Source organism: Oreochromis niloticus, linkage group LG6, assembly GCF_001858045.2.
Source record: "Oreochromis niloticus isolate F11D_XX linkage group LG6, O_niloticus_UMD_NMBU, whole genome shotgun sequence".
Taxonomy (NCBI): Eukaryota; Metazoa; Chordata; class Actinopteri; order Cichliformes; family Cichlidae; genus Oreochromis; species Oreochromis niloticus.
The window spans coordinates 22616521-22639369 of NC_031971.2; the positions used below are offsets into that span (position 1 = coordinate 22616521).

Consider the following 22849-nt stretch of genomic DNA (forward strand, 5'->3'; position numbering starts at 1 on the left):
GTCAAGATGTAACCCCCTGAACGACTTCCCTAAACCTGCTGGCCTGGAAGTCCAGCAGTTCATCTAAACAAAAGGCACTTATACTAAAACAGACATAGATGTGTTTACCATACCATAAAACAGTAAGAGAACGTAGGACCTCTCTCATGACCCCAGGATGTGTGTGTATCTCAGAGTGCTCTGGGAGCCACACAGAGTCTTTGCAGACTGCTAAGGATCACACATCCTATCAATATGCAATTGATTATAAAACTCCAAGCATATATGAGCACATATTTCTAAGCATAAATGACAATGCAACAATATAAACCTTACAATGATACTCAATTATCGTATTCTTGTTTTAAAACAATAAATTATATATTACAAAATAAGTCCATACTTCTCAGATGATACATTTTGTTATCTGCCTACAACCATTTACACACTGCCTTGGTCACTGACAATGTCTGTTGTGTCACACTGTTTGTAAACGACTGTACTAAATAGTAATGTTATACAATTATTGGTTGTGGTTACATAATATATTTTTGCACATACAATCTCACATAACGCGTTAATTAAACGTGAACAGCATGGCGATTTAAAAAAAAAAGTGTTACTGTAGCCAGTATAAAAATGCTAAGTTAAAACATCAAAGGTAATCAAACCTTTAATTACCTGAAGAAGTTGTCGCTGAAGTTGTCTCGTAAAAAGTTTCAAAGTCTTAGCTAAGCTATCAAATATGGCACACTTCAGCTTTTAGATTAGATGTGTTGCAGAGTGTGTTGCCTGCATCGCATTTTGAAAAGTGTAACCACCCCTGAGATTACGTTTGTCTCCTTGCTGCCACCACCATTATTGTACTTCAGATGTTGTAGGAGTGACATCACACTGTCTCGCTGTCTTTCTTCCTCTAACTCAGATGTGCTGAAATTTGACACCAGTTGATTTAGTGAGAATTGCTACTCATTAATGCCAATGCAATTGGTCACTATCTTAAAAAAAAATACAGAATTTGGCACTCAAGCCTAATCAGGGGTTGTATGTTTACATTTCAGCGCCAGTGCTGAGTCAATGTCTGTCAGCTGGAGCAGGTGAAGACGGCTTTGTTGATATAGAAATTTTAGAAAAGTTTGAAGCACCGATTGATACCCCAGTTTGCTCATTGCATTGTTTTGAGCATGGCATGGTGATAAGGAGATGGGCTGTGAATCTGGAAATCATTTCCAGCAAATTAGAGATGGTGGTTTATCTTCTTCTTCTATCGTCTTTCATCTGAAATATGTTTGATGAAAGATTGTACTATATGTGAGGAGATGACAATAAAGATTCAGCTGAACCATTTGACATAAATAATAATAATAATAAAAAAGAAATTAATCAATAGGTCTGTAGGGATAAAGGGAGAGAGAAAGGGGAGAGGACTAGATACACAGATATGCATGCAGGAGAGAAGGAAAGGAAGGAGGGGTCAGTCAGAAGAAGGGGATCACATGACTCACTGGGTACTTGAAGGCTAAAAATATACGGTGCTTGTGCTCTCACACCCTGACATGCACCCAGTATTGAAAATATCCTTTTTTTTTCTGGTTTTCATGAATGTTTTGCTGTTTGGCAAATTGACCAAGCACTGGGCAGCAAATGTATGTTTGTAGAGCCCAGTTTAACTCTTAGTTTTGAAAATATTTTATCCTGTATAACAATGCATCAAGTTATCAAATTAATTTGATGCATTAGGCCAAATTTCTTACAGAGCTGTCCACCACATATCATGAACCTTATTATTCAAATGTGTTCTACCACTCTGAAAAGACGTTAGACTTATAACAGTCATCAGCACAGAGTCCGCTTTAGATTTTCAGATGTAAAACGTGAACCAACTTAAAATTAAATTAAATTCAATGTATGCATTCATTATAACTAAATGTGATGCAGCTCTCACAATTTTAAAATCACAAAATTTTGACTTAAGATTAAAAAAATTTCAGTACAATGTGCAACAAAGTTTAGTTACAGATTAGATTAAATTTGAATGCATCCCCTACCTCTCTCCTTTTCTCTGTGCTTTTATATGTTAATTTTTTTCTTACTTTCTCAGAGTCTTAAAATATTTAGTCTGAACTCCTTCTGCAGGTAAACTGTGTATGGTTCATATTGTTACTGTCCTACTTCCTGCAAAGAGCTGTTGTGTGTCACTGAACATATCTATGACCTTTTAATAATAATGGATTGGATTTATATAGCGCTTTTCAAGGCACCCAAAGCGCTTTACAATGCCATTATTCATTCACACACTGGTGGAGGCAAGCTACGGTTGTAGCCACAGCTGCCCTGGGGCAGACTGACAGAAGCGAGGCTGCCATATCGCGCCATTGGCCCCTCTGGCCAACACCAGTAGGCGGTAGGGTAAAGTGTCTTGCCCAAGGACACAACGACCAGGACAGAGAGGCCGGGGATCGAACCGGCGACCTTCCGGTTACGGGTGTGCTTCCCAACCCCTGAGCCACGGTCGCCCTTTTAGTGATCGGCCATGTACCAAAAAATTTCAACATTGACAAATTAAATATTGATTCGATTGTTTAAATGTATTTATGTCTGTGACAATCTTAGAAGACAAAATTCATAATAAAACATGTAAAAGTGTGCATCGCTTCATAGATGGATTAGCACAGCTGAAAAGTTGCAAATGCATTTCCTATTTTTGGCACAGCAAACTGTACATCTGTCTTGAATGTACTCACACTGCCTCATTGCATAGACAGTTGAGCAGAAGCATCTACTACATCACTTAACCAGCAGTTTCCTTTGAAGTGGCCATTTTAGCCACAATAAAAGCTAGCCACGATTGTGTCTGAGCTATAGGTCCTGCATTGTTATTTTAAGCCATGCTTAACTTGCAGGTGCTTTTTCAGTTTGAAGTGGAGCACTTCACAGACGAGAAATACTTATCACCCTGACACAATTTGCATTTCGCTGTGATGATTTTGACATCTCTGGGCTCACTCTTAGAGATAGAGTGAGGAATTTAGTCAGCGGAGGGTCTCATAGTGGAGGAATTGCTCTTCCACATCGAAAGAGCAGTTCAAGCGGTCCAGACATCTGACTAGGATGCCTCCAGTCTGCTTCAGGCATGTCTGCAACGCATGGCTGGCTTGGTTTTCCCCAAGAGACTCGAGTTCTCTTACAAGTTACTTTGTAATGCATTTTCCCCACAAGATACTTGTTGCACTTTTGTTCCAAAATTAAAACTAGAAAAAAAGAGAGATACCAGTGGGTTTTTTCCCCCAGAAAAAAGTAGCCCCATTAAATTGCTTCTCTTATACATTAAAACTATTGCTTTCCCTAGCTAATAAAACCTGGAAAACTTGGTGGTTCAGTCAAGTTATCTGTGGGTATATTGGGGGGATTGCAGAGAAATGCAGAATAAATTAGGTCTGGTAGTTATATTAAAGAATTTTAAGTGTTGACTTATCCTATTATGCTTTCATGGTTCACACGGATTACACATATGCATCTGCTCACCCATTCATTTAGTTATATTTACTAATATATTTCTTGCAAAGCTTGATCATATGACGTGTGTTACAAATGGAGAACTGCAGCTTTTCTGTTTAGTTTTTATTTTATAAAATGTATTAATTTGGGGCTTTTCTGTTTCTTAAATAACAGGGCATTTTATATTACTGCTGTTCTTGCTGCAAAAATTAAATTCTCAAGTTGAATCTTTAGTACTATGTATTTTGGTACCTTGTTGCTGCCAGTTCTTCTGAGCTGCAGGACACAATTGGTACCGCAGTACTGTAGCTGTAATCAAAATAAAGAATGCGCAGCACAGTGGGGCTTGATTGCTGCAATAAAATGTGGTCTTTGTCTGTGATTATAACTTGTATTTTGAGAGTGTCTCCTAGTTGAGGTGTTTTCAGAAAATGCAGCTCAGATTAAACCACTTTTACACATCAGTCTAATGTGTGTGGTATATGTCTGTGTTACAGTGTATAAGATAAAGGCGGGCATTACTGTACGTTACAAGACTCTTGGGGCAGTTTTATCTCTGACACCAGCCACCTTTTGTTTCTCTTCAGAAGAGAAAGCAAGAGAGTTATCAGTTTCATAATGCTTCCTCTATTGCAAACTAACAGAGGGTGACGGTGTGTCAGCATCCTGGATGGTTTCATTAGATCCCTGGGAACAGTATGGAAGAGGACTACTTAGCCGCTGGCAGCAGAGGATGTTACATTCACCCCACTACATCTTTTTAATTAAAACTGTTAATTAAATGGAGCAGAGCAATTCCAGGACCCCGTTGTGGTGTGTCTCTGTCTGTGTGTGTACATTTGTGTGTGGTTTGAACATTTGTGTCTGTATCAGCGTTAAGACTTCGGAAAACGTTTGTCGTCATTAGTGATTAAACTATTGATTGTTTAATAGGGTTAACTGAATATATATTGGCATTTCCAGAGGACGGTTTCAGCTGCTCATTTTTCCAGCCAACACTCAAAATATCCAAAGAGCTATAACCAACAAAATTTGGAATTTTTACTTAATTGATTATGTGAATTTTCCCAATTATTGTTGACTGGTATATAAAATTTGCATATTTTATACTAGTAACAGCAATATTTTTAGCCAGTAAGGCAGGACATATGTATAAAGTCCCCAGATTCCTGTAATGATCATTGTAAATATAAGAAATTAGTCTTGAGGATGTTTTTTCCATTATAAAATAAAGTGAGCAGCATGAAATCGGCATATTATCATCAATAACTGCATCGCTACTTATTTATGACTCTTTTTGGTAGAAAGCTAGAGTTAGCTAGTGTTGGTTCTTTTTAGTGTAGGAGGCATTTTCTGTTCAACCCACTTCCAAAAATATTTTGATATTAGCTCCCCTGATGACTGGCAATCTATACTTTGGAAAGAACGGGTCAGCCAGTGTGCTGCTTTTTATACTTGGCCTATCAGCTACTGATAAAGTTGGAGGGTCACCATGCAAAACTGGAGTCTGAGTCACATTTGATGAAGGACCACTGTAGTCAGCTTAAGTAACCTTTTAGCTTCCCAAAGATGCATGATACCTAATTTAAACAGAAAATGTGTTTGCATATATCAATATTGATCTTTTTTGACATACAAATACCAACAAGAATTTATTTTGAAGGATGAAATGTAAAAAATAATGTAAAAATTGTCATGGATGCCTTCCATTATTTTTTTTCTCATTTGCAGTTTGCACTCTTAGACAGACACACTATACTGGAACTATTCTTTGTAGGCCAAAACTGTGTATGAACCAAATGTTAAATAAGACTGTCAGTACTACCCTGTTAATTAAGTCACCACTTACTACTGAAGTCAGTAGTAAAGACATTAACTACAGGTCTACATGTAATGACTGCAAAAGTAAAATTACCTCATACTTTATACAGAAAACAGAAATGTTACATATCAAGAGTTAATAGTTCATCATTTAGATCATTTGGAAATTGAAATTATAGTTGTTGTCATCATGCATACAAAAATATCAAATATGTAAAAAACTGAAGAGTCTAACAAAACTAAGCACAGATTCATTTCACTTACAGATTCACACCATATTCTCAACCTGCTTCTGTTTCAGTGAAGATAACTCTATTTAGCTTTTTAGTTTCAAAGCTTACCTCTTTACCTTGTTCTTTGTTTTTTTTTTTGTTCTTGTTGATTTTATTTTTTTAATAAAAATGCTGGAACGTATTATGTTGTCCCAAAATTTGCTTGTGTCAGACTTAGAAGATATCAAACTATAAAAACACTCACAGAGAGAGGACTGTACTGCTGCAGTGCGGTTGCAGATGTGACACTTCAGACCCAGACTGAAAAAGAAAGAAGCAGCACTGGAAAGAGACAAAGTGGGGTAGAGGTGGAGGTTCACTGGGGTCTGCAGCTGGAACTTATCATGTGATACACTGATTTACATTGGACAAAGTATCAGCTCTTTTTTTTTAACCAAAACTATAATAAAGAGATTTTGCAAGAACAAAACTCTCCTCTCTGTATTCACCAGATAACATGAAATCTAGCCTTTTTCTTTTTTACTCATTTTTTAAATTATTTTCCTCATAACTGATTTGATTCTTTGCTCATAACCAGACTACTGGCTCTGAGTTTTAGATAACTTTAGCTTTAGCCCTTTTTCCTTTTTTAGTTTATTTAGAATGTCCCCCATATTCAGTTGGGTGAAGGTGACTTGTCACATTGGGCTTGCTGTTGCAAATGTTTTTGTGCCTTTACTGTAGGTTCAGTGGGATCTTTACTAATCACTTTGGAAACAATTCGTCAAACGATACTTGCTATGCTGTTGATCGCAATTACCCCAGCAACCTACTGCATTAACGGTTGCAACTTTCCAACTTGCAATTGTGTCCATTTAACATAAGGGATAATAATACACAACTCAAGCAACTGAAGTGTACAGGTAATGGAAGAGACAGAACAACTCGGAATGAAAGAACTCATAACTCTTTGGGAGGTTGAAGAGCTGTGTTTCTGTAAATTCTCTAGTAACAAATTAGCATATTTATACATTCATTTGTACTTTTGAAAGAAGTAACTTGTGATCTGTTCTAAAATGGTGCAAAGTGTAGGAGGCCTAATCTGAGCAGCATACTTGGAATGCTAATGATAGAAAATTGATTATTTAAGACATTATGATTTATGAAATGACTAATACAACAGGTTTCGGAAGACTGAAAAGGAGCTGACTGAAAGACTGCACACTAGTCTCCTTGCATCACTCCACATTCGGGGAGGTTAAATCTATACCTATAGTAATACATACTCACCACAAACTTTTAAGATACGGTTTCTGTTGTAAATACCTTAAACAAAGGGATATTTAAAATTTTATGTGGCTATTGCACTGTGTCATGGAAAAACATATATATTGTTGGATTGTTTTATGAGACAACGAAGTGCATTTGGTATTGAAGAGGAACACGGCTACTTTTCAGCCGTTACAAACAGAGTAGCTGTGTTTTTTTTCTCACACCACAGCTAATTAAAGACAAATTATGACAGTTAAAATAATAAAAGTGAAAGAGAACGAAAAAGAATAGATATGATTTGTATACTTTAAATGAAGTTATGAATCATCATGGTCTTTATTGTGCCAGACAGAGGAGCACTTATACTTGGACACTTTGAGACAGTCAGCCCAGATCAAGCCAAGAAAAGGTCCAGACAGGGTTGAATGAAAACAGCTGACCGGACCTTCACATTTGTTGGCACAGTCGCTTCAGTTTTAACCACATAAGCAAAATTACTCTCACTAGTGTCTGTGACAGTAGGAGTCAAGCTTGCGCAAGCAGACTTGAGTATTGTGAGGCTTTTCAGCCAGTCATAACTGATTGTTTGAGACATTTTGAGAGTCAGCTTTTGGATATGCTTGCAGCTACAGTCTGTTAAGTGAATGGGTAAAATGTGATTTATTCATGCATTAAAAAATAAAAACACGCTGTTATGCCGATGCAAGCAGTTACACCTGTGCTTGTGCACTTTTGTGCTCCAATCCTGTTAACTTGTATTAAGCTTGCAAAAATGAGAAACAAGCTCTCAAAGGAAAACCAAGTAGTCTTGTGGACTGTCTCATTCACAAGTTACTGTCTGCAGCCCCTCAACACTGCAGAAGTGATGTTTGACATTAAGGTTTGATTTTCTCCTGAAGTCAACAGCATGCTAACAGAACTTTTAAGCTCTTTTGCACAGAGGTGTTTTTTGTTGCATTTGCTGCTGAGGGCTCCAATAAAAAGCCTCAGTTTTAATAATATAGAAAAATATATTATCTAAATAAAAGCATCCTTTGCAGACAAATGTTCACTACTCATCAATCCTTAGACTATCTGCACTTTTTCTGTTGTACATAAGCATCTTGGGACTCAACTGTTGCATTACAGAATGTGTAAAGCTCAATTTCTGACTTTCCCTCCGCATCTACAAGACCCGACGTGTTTAAGTTAGAACTACGTATGCTTATTTCCTAACTGTATTTCTGCAGAGTTTTAAAGTTGTGCGTGAACTCTCAATATCTGCTATTTGCATTCAAGGCTGGTTCCACTGCAGAGGAGAGGAGAGGCCTGACGCTCTGATTGGTGCGCGAGTTGCTAGACAACAGATGTCCAGCCGGCTAGGAGGTGGACTACCTGTGGAGGAGGGAGAGAGAGGAGAGAGACAGAAAGAAAAGTGGAGGTGGAAAATGATGACAAAGGGAGCGAGGATGTCATAATACAGAGTACAGTCGGTGAATACTGCAAAAACAAACAAAAAAAATACAACCACCCTGGCACAGCCAAACATGACCACCTATTATGGACCATTATGGAAGAATGGTTCAAATCATATTCAGAGTTTGATTTTCTTTTCATCATGGGAAAGAAACTGGAAACTGGAGTCTTTTGTGTTGAGGTCTGAAAATGTACAGCAGTCTTTCCTAAACCATGTCCTCAATATTACGACGAAGTATAGTATAATTAGCTCAGATTTCGTTAATGCTTAGTGTACAAAGAATAACACTAGATTGTGTCTTAATTGTAATATAATGATCAAATAATGCCATGCATTGTGCATACTATTATTTTACCAAAGTTCCTGCAAACATACTTAAAAGTATGGGTATTTTTTTATCTTACTGGAATTTAACAATATTGATAAAGTGAAGTACAATGAAAAGTAGTCAGTTAAATTCCTTAAGAACAGATGTATTATAAAAAAATGTGAGATATTTGAATTAGATATTTGTGAGAAACGATTCTCTCAAAATTGGCAAAAATATTCTGTGTTATACTGACACAAAAGGATGTGCCATTCAGCAACATATTAAGGCTAAGACAGAGATAGAGAGATTAGTGACCTTGCTCAGAGAATCCGGCTAATCATGCAGTAATGGCTATGGTGCCCTTGTTTCTGGTGCTGTTTGAGGGCTTCTGTGCTGTTGTGCTTTTCCTCTACAGCTGGCAGTATGCTTCAGCAAAATTGAAATTGGCGTGTTCTCACGGGCATTATGGCAGACTTGCAGCCACACAGAAGAGCTGCAATAAATTCTGCATGCAGGAGGGCATGTGAGTCCTTTCAGAAGTTTTTACACAGTTTCATCACCGCCTCTGGAGCCAATATGACTGTTGAAAAGAAAGAAACAGCATTTTTTAAGTTAATGAAGTTAATTGTGGCTATTCTTGGTAGTTATGCTTGGGCTGATGGATGAGAAAGCTTTCTTGCCACAGTAATCAGATCAATTCATTGCAGACCTTTTTGCATTTTTATTATTTTATCTCTTCTTCTTTTGCCTTTAAATATTCTTTTTTTGTCTGCTCATGCTCTATAAGATGAATTTTATTCTGGATTAATCTTTGTCAAATAGGGCTGACAAACATCTTTCTCACCTTTCTTTGTAGATGGGTACTTTTTCTGTCATAATATGTTTTTTATACTGGCATTTTGCTGCATATTTGAGTGCACGCCAAGGTCAGTTTCATTTGAAACACACTAGCTTTGTCATTGTGCTTGCCTATTGTTTCCTATAGGTGCGTTATACTGACACAAAACAAACAGATACCTGGACCTAAAATGAGAACAAGCAGCCTGGTGTTCTTTGCTGGTCTTGCTTCTGTGCTGCACTGAGCCCACAGTTTCCATAGCATCAAGAAGAGCAGAAGAAGGAGGCAGATGAGAGTGAGAAAATAGGCGTCCTATTTTATTTTGGAAAAATGCAGAACCTGCTGCTCTCTCTCTCTCTCTCTCTGAGTCCTGAGGCAAAGTTGAAATGGGTCGCCTCAGCACCGGATTGTCTTACTCATTGTAATGACTCACTTATTCTGAATCAGAGTCACTGGACTTTGGGTTTCTTCTGACAGAGAGATTTGAGTGTCACTTCATGTTTGCTAAGTCAGATAAAATCAGTCTGAGCCTCATAGAGGAGAGATATGTGATGCTGTCTGGGTTGCCATATTTCCTGTCTGGTAGTTTTGTTGCAGTACAGTTAGATTGCAGTATCTAATACCTGCTGCCCGTTCTATTTTTTGCTTCCCAAAAAACCATCTTTTTTCCCACTCATAAAATTTGGTGAATTTCATGTAGAGAAGCATGTACATGTTCTCCCAGCAGGAGTTAAGGGTCCACTTTTAAAACAAGCTCACCAAAAGCTGATGTTGTATTTAGGTGGAACATTATAGCCACTGCAGTAGAGCATATACTTCTTTAAGGTTAAGCAATATGAGTGAAATCTTTTTACGGTATGCATAATATTACTGCATATGGAAAAAAAAGTCACAGTTTATTGTCACCTAAAGCACTTCATCACAGTGATGTAGAAATCTACAAATATCATAAAGTTTCTGTTTAAGTCTCACTATTGGTGTAATACAGAATTACGTAGCTGTTCTTGTATTACTGATTATATGTTATATGAAAATACCCTTTATCTAAAAAAAAAGGGGTAGAAAACAAATAATTTTAACATATTCAATCCAGATTAATTGTTTCACACAAATTGTAATTAAAAGCACGAAGAAAAAACTGTATGAGATTTTCTTTTAAACATTCAAAAGGATTACTGCATAAATGTTGCATCTGCAAAACTGCAGCACAGTGTATATTTTGGGAATACAGATTTCAGATTTCCCTCAGGGCACCAAAGGGGACCTAAAAGTACATTGCAGGAGCTTATGCTGAGCCCGACGCGAGAGGTCAATATGAATCCTCCGTGGCCATTGATTGTGTTTGTTGTTCACTGCCGCCTGCCTGTTTGTGGCACATTACCGAGCACATATCAGGTCACATTATTTTTGTCAAGCATTTCAGTTCTGATAAGGAAAAGAGCCGGCTGACGCCACGCCAGCGCACACACAGACAGACACAACACAAACACACACTGACGCTGACAACCAAATACTGCAATGTGTCCTCCACTGAGTCAAAACTAAGTTGCAGCCAACTTCACGTTCTATTATTTATAAAGCCAATCACAGGAGGGAATCATGAGGAGCATTAAAATAACCCATCTCTGTGTTTGTGTCTCCTCTATTTTTCTTTTAGATCATCAGAAGCTGGAGAGAGAGGCGAGGATTTGTCGTTTACTGAAGCACCCCAACATCGGTGAGCTGTGTCCTAAATATTGGAACACACACACACGCACACACACACACACACACACATGCACACCCTTGTGCAAATTAAAACAGGTCTTTTAAGGTCTCTACTGATTTCTGCTAGGGATATTCATGTTCTAGACACAGTTACAAGAGAGAAAGGAGGAGAGACCACAAAACCAAGTGTGTGTGTGTGTGTGTGTGTGTGTTCTAGTACGGTATGTAATGATTATGCCGCACCTGTGTGCTCTTGCAGCTGAGTCATCAAAAAGATGCACTAGCTGTACACCCGCTCTCTAAACCTTTACACCCCCCTCATTAAACCTCTGATAGAAGCAGTCTCTCCTCCTTTGTTTTCACATTTATAGACACATGCTCTTTCTTCCCTTCACTGCTGTTGTTTCATATCTCTCTAATATTTTTTTCTAGTTTACCTAGATATATTTGCTTTTTGAAAGTTTGAGAGCAACAATGGCTTTAATTTTTTGATCCTGTGGCTTTGAAATCAAGGCAATAATATATGTTTCTTTAGGATCAGAAGTCAAATTCTTCTAATTTCCTAATTTGAAACACGGTGTAGTAATGCTTTATTTTCTAACAGTAACAGTTTTGCAAAGGCTAAAAGTGAAAGCAAGCAAATTATTTGTTTCCTCATACGTAAATGCAGATGTTGAAACAGTGATGATGTGCTATATATATATATGTACTGTGTTCAATTAACTTAATTAATGACAGCAGCCAATTTTGCTAATGAGATTTACTGTATTTTGTATTTAGTGTATTCAATTCAATTCAATTCAGTTCAATTTTATTTATACAGCGCCAAATCAAAACAAGAGTCGCCTCAAGGCGCTTCATATGGTAAGGTAGACCCTACAATAATGCATACAGAGAAAAACCCAACAATCATATGACTCCCTGTGAGTAAGCACTTTGGCGACAGTGGGAAGGAAAAACTCCCTTTTAACAGGAAGAAACCTCTGGCAGAACCAGGCTCAGGGAGGGGCGGGGCCATCTGCTGCGAGCGGTTGGGGTGAGAGAAGGAAGACAGGATAAAAGACATGCTGTGGAAGAGAGACAGAGATTAGTAACAAGTATGATTCAGTGCAGAGAGGTTTAGTGAGGTCATAGTGAGAAAGGTGACTGAAGAAGAAATACTCAATGCATCATGGGAAACTCCAAGCAGCCTACACCTATTGCAGCATAACAAAGAGAGGATTCAGGGTCACCTGATCCAGCCCTAACTATATGCTTTAGCAAAGAGGAAAGTTTTAAGCCTAATCTTAAAAGTAGAGATAGTGTCTGTCTCCTGAATCCAAACTGGAATCTGGTTCCAAAGAAGAGGGCCCTGAAAACCGAAGGCTCTGCCTCCCATTCTACTTTTAAATACTCTCGGAACAACAAGTAAGCCTGCAGTGTGAGAGCGAGCTGCTCTAATGGGGTGATATGGTACTACAGTATAAGGTCATTAAGATAAGATGGGGACTGATTATTCAAAGCCTTGTATGTGAGGAGCAGGATGTTTAATTCAATTCTGGATTTAACAAGGAGCTCTCTCCATTTGAAGGTCTGTGATACATAGCCGATTATTAGAGATAGGCTGATCATATTTAAGATTGGAGCATCAATTAATGGCAGGACTTCTTTGAGCAGTCTTGTAGGAATGGGATCTAAAAGACAGGTTGATGGTTTGGAGGAAGTTATTAGTGAAGTTAACTCAGAAAGATCAATTGGAGAAAAAAACTCTAAATGAATATCCCAAAATGTTGATTCTGTTCACCCACAATAATTATTTTATCTGAGCTGAGCACTAAATCAGATTTCTGTCTGAGAGATCAGACAGAAACTCTGTAAGGCCCAGGTGGACGATAGATGATAACAAATAAGACTGTTTTTTGTGTTTTCCAGCTAGGGTGGACAAGGCTAAGCATCAAGCTTTCAAAGCTTTCAAATGAATGAAAAGTCTGTCTTGGTCTTTGGTTGATTAATAGGCTGGTGTGGAAAATTGCTGCCACACCACCTCCTCGGCCTGTGCTTCGAGGATTCTGATAGTTAATATGATTCGGGGGTGTTGATTCATTTAACCTAAGATAATCATCCTGCTGCAACTAGGTTTCTGTAAGGCAAAATCGATTTGTTGATCAATTATTAACTCATGTACTAACAGAGACTTGGAAGAGAGAGACCTTTCCCAGTTTCCCAGTTGTCTATAAAGCCCACATTGTTTTTTGGAAACCACTCAGACAGCCAGCAATTTAAGGAGAACATGCGGCTAAACATGTCACTCCTGGTCCTTTTGGGGGAGGGGACCTACAGGGAAACTACAGAGTCTGACATTGTTTTGGCAAAGTTACACACCGATTCAATATTAAATTTAGTGACATTCGATTGACGTAACTGGGTGTCGTTACTGCTGTGACGTGAATTGTAATTTTACTGAATTCATGTTTAGTATTGTATAGGCTTTCTTAGAGATATAGCTATTTCCAAAATAATTTAGGTTTTATTATGGGAAAGAGATATTTCATCAAACCATCACTGTTGACAGCTGTACTATGAAAACTTAGAAATCATCTATTTTTAATAACATGTTGTGAGACATTTTAGGTGTTATATTGTAACTTTGTTTACATCGCTGAACACTGCTGGTCTGTTTCTGTTGGCTGGTTTTTCTTTGCTTTCTCACACTTTTCTCTCCCTTTTTTTATTTGCGCTCCCCCACAGTAAGACTCCATGACAGCATATCAGAAGAGGGTTTCCACTATCTGGTGTTTGATCTGTGAGTAACACACACATACTCATTCACACATTTTGTCAATTGTCTTCATCAAACCAATTTTTACATACTACATCTTATCAAGGGTAACACTGTGTATAGAAGAAGCTCAGTTTTTACTCTGAAAGCCATGACTGCTGGAGGGGAAAAAAAATTCAGGGTTAAAGATATTCAAACAAGATGTCTGTAAATACCCAATAACATTAGAGTCCACTATGTTAAAGAATTATTATGGCACCCTATTTCTAGAATGCTAATAGTCATGTAGTTACTGTAATTTGGTGAGTTACTAGCGAACATCATTTTTCTAATTTTCCTTTGGAACGTCCCACATTCCAGTACAGCATTGTTCAGCTGATTGTTAATGCAAAGGTGTAAAAGATGATTCAAGTAACTTTGAACAAAGCACAGTTGTTGATCTTAGAATTTCAGAAACACACCCTTTTAAAAAACTTAAGATAATCTCAAACTGGTTTCTTGAACTTGACAATGAAGGGCATCCAGTGTCACCAGGTCCAGTAAAACACCACTGGGATGTGGTGGGACGGGATATGCACATGATGATTGTACAGCTGACAGGATTAAGGCAGCACTGATGGCAAAGGGGGTACAGAGTCGATACTAGCGAGGTATAATAGTTGGAGTGGCTAGTGATTTTCGTAACTGAGTCCATATAAAGAATGATGAGTCTGTTTCAGTTTTCATGAGAGCCAGAATCATGAATACACTAAATAATGTTCTCATTCTCTCTTCCCAGGGTGACAGGAGGAGAGTTGTTTGAAGATATAGTAGCCCGGGAGTACTACAGTGAGGCTGATGCCAGGTAACACACACACACACGAACACATACACACACACACACACACACTGCTGAGCAAAGCAGCCATTATGCATCTCTGTCTGTTACTCGAGAGAACGTCTGTGTGTGCCTATACGCGTGTTTGTGTGGCTCAAATATGGTTGTCTCAGAGGTGTGATATAGTTGCCTTGTCTTGGGCATCTCAGAGTTATTTATAAAGATGATTAATGACATATACCCTGCAATATTAATCATATACAACCTACCTAACGCTGCCAGCTTTATGCTGAAAAGCTGCATCCCGAGGGAGAAAGAAAGGGATCTGTGTGTATATCTATGTCTTTATGTTATGCAAGTCTTTAACTTTAACTTTATGCAAAAATAAGTTCCCATCATGAGGCTTAATATCACAGAGTGCTATGAATTAGGTTATTCTTCTCTTCTCAGTTATTTTCCCTAGTATCCTCTTTTAAAATATATTTTTTCTTGATTTTTTCCCCTCTCTCTCCTTTTAATTTGATCCATCACATTCCTCCACTTTCCCACCCTCAGCCACTGCATACAGCAGATCCTGGAGAGTGTCCATCACTGCCACGTTAATGGAATCGTTCACAGGGACCTGAAGGTTTGTATGACCACAGACATTACTGCAACCTTGTTGACCAAACAGACAAAAAAAGTCCCGACTTGGTAGCAACAGAGAGAAAATTCCATTTTGGCATTTACATTTTTTTTTTTTTGCTTCTTTTATGATTTGTTTTATGAAATAGGGAATTTTCATTAAATTCTCCATTATAAACCCTCTTAATTATTAAATTGTTCATTTTTTCTTGTGAAGCCAATAAGAGTAATTAGAGGCAATAATTAAGCTGACACGACCTTGACCTCAACTCTGAAAGATGTTGCCAATCTGGTCTGCAAATATTTAATTCGAGCCTATCGGATTTCGACACTTCTTCTTGCCTGCTTGTTTTTTTCTATGTTGTTAAGTTAGTCAGTATGCTTGGCTAGTACCCCTCCCTGCTAGTTTAGAGAATGAGGAGCATCTTCTAATACATCTAATATGTTGAAGACAGATTGAAAGTATGTTGAAGTTATCATGGCAGTAATTTTGTGAGATGTATGACTGTGTAATGTAATGCAGTGCTGGTTAAAAATAGAAGCAATCACAAGCCAGACGCTCGGGAATGATCACCATTTGCATAATTATGTAAAAATTATGTTGAGATGTGAAAGTTTTTTTAAGGTCATGACTATTCCAGTGGTAGCCTGTATTCTCATAACTTCCCATTAGCAATTTGATGTGAAGCAAAGAGGCGGGAGAATGCTAAAAAAGCTGTTTTCAATGTGACTAAATGGATTGTGAGCTTGTGACTGCAAAAACACCCCAGAAAGACTAACCAAGTTTGAGATTTCCAATCTGTGTCTATATTAGGATTTTCTTTTCATGAAGCGATTTCAGGGTTTTACATGCTTCAAAATTAGGGCGATTTATTCATCGTTATGTTAATCGTTATGTAGCTGTGTCTAGTTGTCAGTTAATGTCTATGTCCTGTTGAGTCATACGTCTGCCATAAAGTGACTGTTCACAGGTTGTCTGTGTTTTGAGTCTCTAAATGTTAGGAAATGCATTATTCATTAGAGCACACTGTCTAACTGGCCTTAGGTTAGCAAAGACCTTTCTGCACCTGCGCCTTTGTTAGTGTGTACGTGTTTGAATGTGTGTGCACATGTGCATGCTGTTGGCTTTCATAAATTTATGATGGTGCTAAATTGTCTTAGTGTGCAGTGTGTGTCATTATACATATGTGGCTGAGAGTCACTTGTTTTTACACCCACGTCTCCTGTTCCACCACAGCTTCCCCCTGTATCCTTCTCCCTGCAGTGTGCACTTTGTTCCTGCTCATGGATTCTAATAGTAGAGTGCGTTTTTTATTTTACACATACCCTCTACTCCCTTTGAATCCATGAGGCTGGGGGAGCAAGTCCACAGCTCCAGTGTGAAACATGTCCGTGGTCACGTAGAGATCTGGTCCCGTGCACATTTTTGTTCTCTGTCATTCATGTGGCAGAAAGGGAGTTGCCTCAGACACTGATTTAAGAGCAGCTTAGTGTCACTGACCTCTAATGGCTTTGATTGGGATTTGCTATGGCTAATCTGATCTTAGATCTGTGTCTGTGGGCAGCTTGTTCCCAGAGCGTGTGACCTCTCACCTCTAACCTGTTTGACTCCGCCCCCCCCAGCCTGAGAACCTTCTATTGGCCAGTAAGCTGAAGGGGGCGGCGGTCAAGTTGGCTGACTTTGGGCTGGCTATCGAGGTACAGGGGGACCAGCAGGCATGGTTTGGTGAGTATTCATCCATCCATTTTCCAACTTGAAATAGCTGATCGGTCAAGCAAGCAATCAGTACTGATAAATAATATTAAGTCAGCCATAAAGATGTTTGACAAAGTTAGGGAAGTTTTGGGGCAATACTAATAAAGGGGGATTTAGTGTTATTCTGTTGAGAATCTCTTTAATCTGGACAAGTACGGGCACATACACCAATCAGTTTAAATGTCCCGTAGAAACCTTTCGTAGGCTTCTTTTTTTCATGAACTGTACAGCATCCTGGCCAAAGCACAAGGTGATGATATATTTCATGTGGCATAATGAAGTTATTCAGTTTTCCAAAGAACACTGTCGACAAAATGTTTGGCAGGAATAAAGAGTTTTACAGGTCCACAGAGGGTTCATCCCAGCCAAAGCCTTGGCTCCTTGTCAATAAAAAAAAGTTACAACAGATGTCTCTTAGCAGAGTCTCTTACTCAAAATAATAAAAGGTGAAATGTCAAAAATCAGTATAAGACAACACCCAATTTTCTCACAGTCTGAACTGCCTGCACCAACCTGCCTTTCCAAATATCCTCCTTTTATATTACTCCTCCAGGTTTTGCAGGGACCCCAGGTTACTTATCTCCAGAAGTTCTGAGGAAGGACCCATACGGGAAACCAGTGGACATGTGGGCCTGTGGTAAATAACATTCAGATTGTCTCACTGCAGCTGTTTGAATCTAACACTGGGTCCAAAGACATCAAGATTGTTTTTTTTGGTTTTTTTACAAGGACTGAAACTTTAAGTTGTTTTGAGTGTTTTGTGGAGTGCTAAATGAAGAAACCTCGTGTTGTTTTTTTAAAAATAAACAAACAGTATCTGAGTATAAAGTTCTAAAATGCATGGGTTTGTGCACATGTCACTTTGTTCTAGGTGTTATTTTGTACATCCTGCTGGTTGGCTACCCTCCCTTCTGGGATGAGGACCAACATCGCCTCTATCAACAAATCAAGGCTGGGGCCTATGATGTAAGCATGCATACATCATCCAAAACTGAAAAAACAAAATGATGAATAAAGTCAGACAAAACAAAAAGTGATATTTTGTTTTAGTTAATTTGCACACAGCATCATTTCGTCATCTGGCCATCTGCTCAGTTTTCCTGTAGCATCACTGGGAGCACAGGACACAGCCACTGTGATTTTTGAACTGGGATAGGCCTTTAAAGATTTTTCTCTCCACTAATATAACATCTGAAACCTGAAATTGGATAATAATTCTGATGTTATCTCCTCTCTTTCTGGCTCGCTACAAAAACAGAATCCTCAGAGCTCTGTAGTTTTGTATATATGCTGTATATATGACACACTTTTTTTTTTTTACAGTTCCCATCACCGGAGTGGGACACTGTAACTCCCGAGGCCAAAGACCTAATTAACAAGATGCTAACCATCAACCCCAGTAAACGCATCACTGCTGCAGAGGCCCTAAAACACCCCTGGATCTGCGTATGTGACAAACACACTCACAGATGTTGGAATATTTGCACAAGCAGACACACAGATGCACACAGAAATAAAAAAAAAAGCATGAACACACACAAAACGTGACAGTTGCACTGCCCACACAATCACAGCCATACATTCTTCTCACCCATTGTTTCCATTTCTTCAAATCCTCTCATCTTCTCCCTGCAGCAACGGTCCACTGTCGCTTCCATGATGCACAGGCAGGAGACTGTGGAATGCCTGAAGAAATTCAATGCCAGGAGGAAACTCAAGGTGAGACTTCTGGCAGTCCTTCATGTTTCTGTTTATATAGAACAATCCATCCAGCCATTTGTTTCCTCTCCTTTTCTGTTTCCTTGCTCAAGACTTCTCACTGTAACTTAAAATGACTGCTTGTTCTCTAAAGCCTTCGACTTGTCCTTTTGCTATGCTGCTCTTTCTTGCTACAACCTTTTAATCAATCTTTGTTTCTTTCTCTTCCTTCCTTTCGCCCATCATCATTTTCTTCTTCTTTCCTTCTTTTCTGTCACTGCAGGGAGCAATATTGACCACTTTGCTAGTCACAAGAAACTTCTCAGGTATGTCTTTCTCAGCATGGTGTCCAAGACCTGGTTTCCCCAAACATATTATGTTAAAAATTACAATCATTTGTTCTAAAAAACATAAACAAAGAAGAAGGAAAAAACAAAACTGGAAACTAAAAAGATGTCACAGCTGTTAAAGAGATCTTTAAAAAAACACATGCGAATTTATGAACTTATCCATCAGTGTAATACCTGCAGTAGAGCATGCGGACATGAGTACTGGCATGGAAGCTAAATTAAAACTATTATGGATGAGATCAGAAAAAAACGAGTCACTGATGTCATACAAAGCTATATTACTGCTTTTTTTTTTTTAAAGCTAGCAAAGTTTGATTAAAAACAGTAATGAGCAGAACTCTGCCTCAGCTTCAAAACTTTAACCTCCTAAGACCTGAACTCTTTCATAGCATGCATTTTTAATTTCTCTTTGCTATTTGGGGCTTTATAGTGTTTGATGGAACGCTATAAAGTCACAATTGAGTAATGATGTACAAAACTCTTTATTTGGTGTCTGAAGACAGCAGAATTTTTTCTGAGTACAAAAACAAAATGAGAAACAACAATTGTGCCCCTTTGAGCAATATGGCTCATTTGACAGAGCAAAATTTAGTAGTGTGGTCTAGACAACCCAAAATGTGATGCCCTCATATGTGGACACCAGGTCCTAGGAGGTTAAGGGTGAGTCAATCTGAGGCATTAAAAAACCAAATTCACACAGTAATATATATTACCCAATGAAGACAGTGGTAGACCAGCGAATCAAGAGGTAGATACATAGAGCAAAAATGGCTGTAACTGGGTGTAAATTTAGTGCAAACTAGGGTGTTGATATTGATTTTGTTTGTCCTTTTTTATAGTGGCAAAAATATGTTTTGCCACCAACCTTGTCTTCAGCAGGACATTGGTGGCGGTATCTGAAGTACTAGGGGAATGAATTGTGAATGTTGTAGGTTATACACTGACTATGGATAACAATTTCAAGCCCACTTAAACTTATCTGAACTATTAAACCTTGATTACTGATAATAGTTTAGATAAGCACTCTCTGAAAAGTGAATCTTCTGCTGCTTACATCATAGAACAAGGTAAAATATGGAGAATCTATCATTTAAAATGAAATAAAATTGAGTTTTAGAAGACTTGAAAGAAAGAAACTGCCAGATCTTGGCATAAAAATGCCATTGGTAAACACGAGTCATTTATATTTTTCAAGCTGTTTTTCCTACCATTCTCTCTCTATTTTGGACTCTGCCATACTTTTTTTATATACATTTCTTTTGACCTATCTCATATTCTTCATGCTCTTATTAGACTACTTTTGCTTTTCCTTCTACAGTGAAATGCATTTGTTCATTTGTGTCTCTTTTTATTTATCAGTTTCTTCCTTTTTCAATTTTCTTTCCTTTTTTGTTTGAATTGTGGTAACCATTTGAGGTAAGGATTTTTGGAATGACAGTGAAATGTGTGGGGTTGAGCTCAACCAATAAGCATTGACATTTAGGTCTTATTTTTCATTTAGAATCATGTTTCCAAAAATGTTGGGACACTGTGTAAAATGCAAATAACATTCTTATATATAAATATAATTGACAGTAATGTACAGATGTATAAAATGTTAAAGGTGAAAAATGTTGTGTTTTAGAGAAACGTATCCAAATCACATTGTTTTCAGAAAAGTTCTTGCTTATGTCAGAAAGACAGCATCTATTACAACACATTCCACTTGCTTAGCTGGGCTGCCTGCACTCCTGACGTGTTATCCACTGAAAACCTCTGGCACATAATCAAATAAGAATTCAACACGACAAGCAACAAATAGGAAAACATGTCACCTTCAAAGCTACATAACTTCTCACTCCTCCTCAGTTTTCAAATGTGTACATTTGAGGCATCTCTCCCGACTGGAATCAAATTCCAAATAAGCACAAGTTTGCAATAAATAAAAAGCAATAAAAAAATTGTCAAATTGCCTTTGTACTATTTTCAGTTACATGTATAGTCTCAGTGATTTGCAGATAATTTAATTCTGGTTATATTTTCTTTTTATACTGTGCCCCTACATTTTTGGAAATGGTGTGGAGTAGCCAATCATGTATGCATGAAAATAAGACATTTGGCATTTTAAAGTGAACTACAGAATCTCATCCTTGCATAAGTGCTAATTTGCAATCTCAGAGAAATTTAGAGAAGGATACAGCATGGATTTTTGTAATGCATTTTAGTGTTAAGTTTCTATGTAACATCATAAAATAAAGATAAGGAACAGCAGTGGGAGCATATATGTAGGTGCAAACATATAAGTGCATGGGTATGTGGGCAAATGTCGACTTAGGATGTTGTGTGAGCCTGTTGGAGATAGTTAGATTAACCTTCTCATCACCTGCTATATATACACCCAATTAACCACCCACCCTTCAGCCCTGACATGTGAGTAAGTATGTAGTAGGATAACAGCCTTGCAGAAATTATGTTATATGGAGCTTCAGTTGCATTGCATTATGGATCTTGCAGTTGGATCTTGCACCTGGAGTTTGGAGATGAGCACAATTGACTGATATGCTTGCTGCATGTTCGTGTAGCCTCTGGCACAGGACTCTTTTGAACCCTCATACTGAAATGTTGTCTGTGTCTTTCATTCTACAGCAGCCAAGACTTTGCTCAACAAGAAGCCAGATGGCGTTAAGGTGAGCTGCTTTGCACAATGAAGAAATTGCATTGTTTCTTGCATTATTCTAGTTGGAATGTTTAGTGTCTGAGAAGCTATATTGATTATCATCACTACTGTTATTATGCATTTTGCACTTAACAACATCATCATTCAGGGACAGTCACTCAAAGATGTGAGAAATGGGTATCATTTTCTTAGCTTTCTCAGTTTTCTTAGCTTGTTCGTAGCTTATGTTTCGGGTCTCATCATCCTCTTTTTAAATTATTGATCTCTTTAGTTTTTGTATTTATTGAATTTACCAGATCTCATGTTTTCCATAGTCATTTATAGTGTTACTTTAGAGTCCCTAATGTAGTTTCTTTATGTGTTTGAGAGTTAATCCTAAATTCAAAACCTGATACAGAGGCGCATGTTTCGACATGTGCATATGTGTGAAAGTTTTGTTACAGTTTGAGGTGATTGACTAATATTGCGAGCCTCTGTTCCCTTCAAATGAATGTTGATTTTCATAGCTGACCTCTAAATACCACTGGTGTGTGGACAGCCCACCATCGGACTAGTTTCTGGGATATGGAAAATAACCTTGCTGGTGGGAAAGGAACCCAAGCTCGTCCAGGATGTGGAGCGCTACTGATTAGATGTAGTTGGGCTGCTTGCACAGCAAGGGCTCTGAAAGTGAAACATCAAAGTGGTGTTTTGTTATTGGTCTTCTGTGCCAGGCATAGACTGGTGATATCAAACACGATGCTCTAGCACACACGGTTTATCAGTGTGCTTGGTATCAGAGCACATTAGGCCAAAGGTCAATAACAGGCTCTCTTGTTGTATCATCTGATCTAAGGCCGTATGTCTTGGACACAAAAAGCACAAAAAGGAGCACAGCTGATCACCACCTAGGGGTGAGCCAGATCAGATGGTGAGGAAGGTTGTCAAACAGACCTCGAAAACCCAAACGACTAGTGAGGGTGAACTGGGAACATCTGGCTGAAAGCCCCTGTGTGTAGGGTCTTTAAATCTGGAAGGATTCCTTTTGCTTCCCAGAGAGTCTGGAGACATAGAGTCCGAATGAGCCTTGTTAAAGATTGGAGGTGGAGTGTAAGACA

At 38.3% G+C, this 22849-nt stretch overlaps 1 protein-coding gene across 9 annotated transcripts in view; it reads left to right on the top strand.

The window, feature by feature from the left end:
- Window positions 1–22849, top strand: part of camk2d2 (calcium/calmodulin-dependent protein kinase (CaM kinase) II delta 2) — a 41836-nt gene that overhangs the window by 8165 nt on the left and 10822 nt on the right. For 5 of the 9 annotated variants that reach the window (XM_019359815.2, XM_019359817.2, XM_019359818.2 and 2 more), the window contains exons 3-13: window positions 11044–11103; window positions 13821–13875; window positions 14630–14695; window positions 15224–15296; window positions 16916–17018; window positions 17602–17685; window positions 17920–18014; window positions 18372–18494; window positions 18684–18767; window positions 19030–19072; window positions 21722–21762. In XM_019359815.2, coding sequence (XP_019215360.1) covers window positions 11044–11103; window positions 13821–13875; window positions 14630–14695; window positions 15224–15296; window positions 16916–17018; window positions 17602–17685; window positions 17920–18014; window positions 18372–18494; window positions 18684–18767; window positions 19030–19072; window positions 21722–21762 — 827 coding nt within the window. The remainder of the gene's footprint in view (window positions 1–11043; window positions 11104–13820; window positions 13876–14629; window positions 14696–15223; window positions 15297–16915; window positions 17019–17601; window positions 17686–17919; window positions 18015–18371; window positions 18495–18683; window positions 18768–19029; window positions 19073–21721; window positions 21763–22849) is intronic. The other 4 variants (XM_025907755.1, XM_025907757.1, XM_003452200.5 and 1 more) reach the window with 1 other exon arrangement.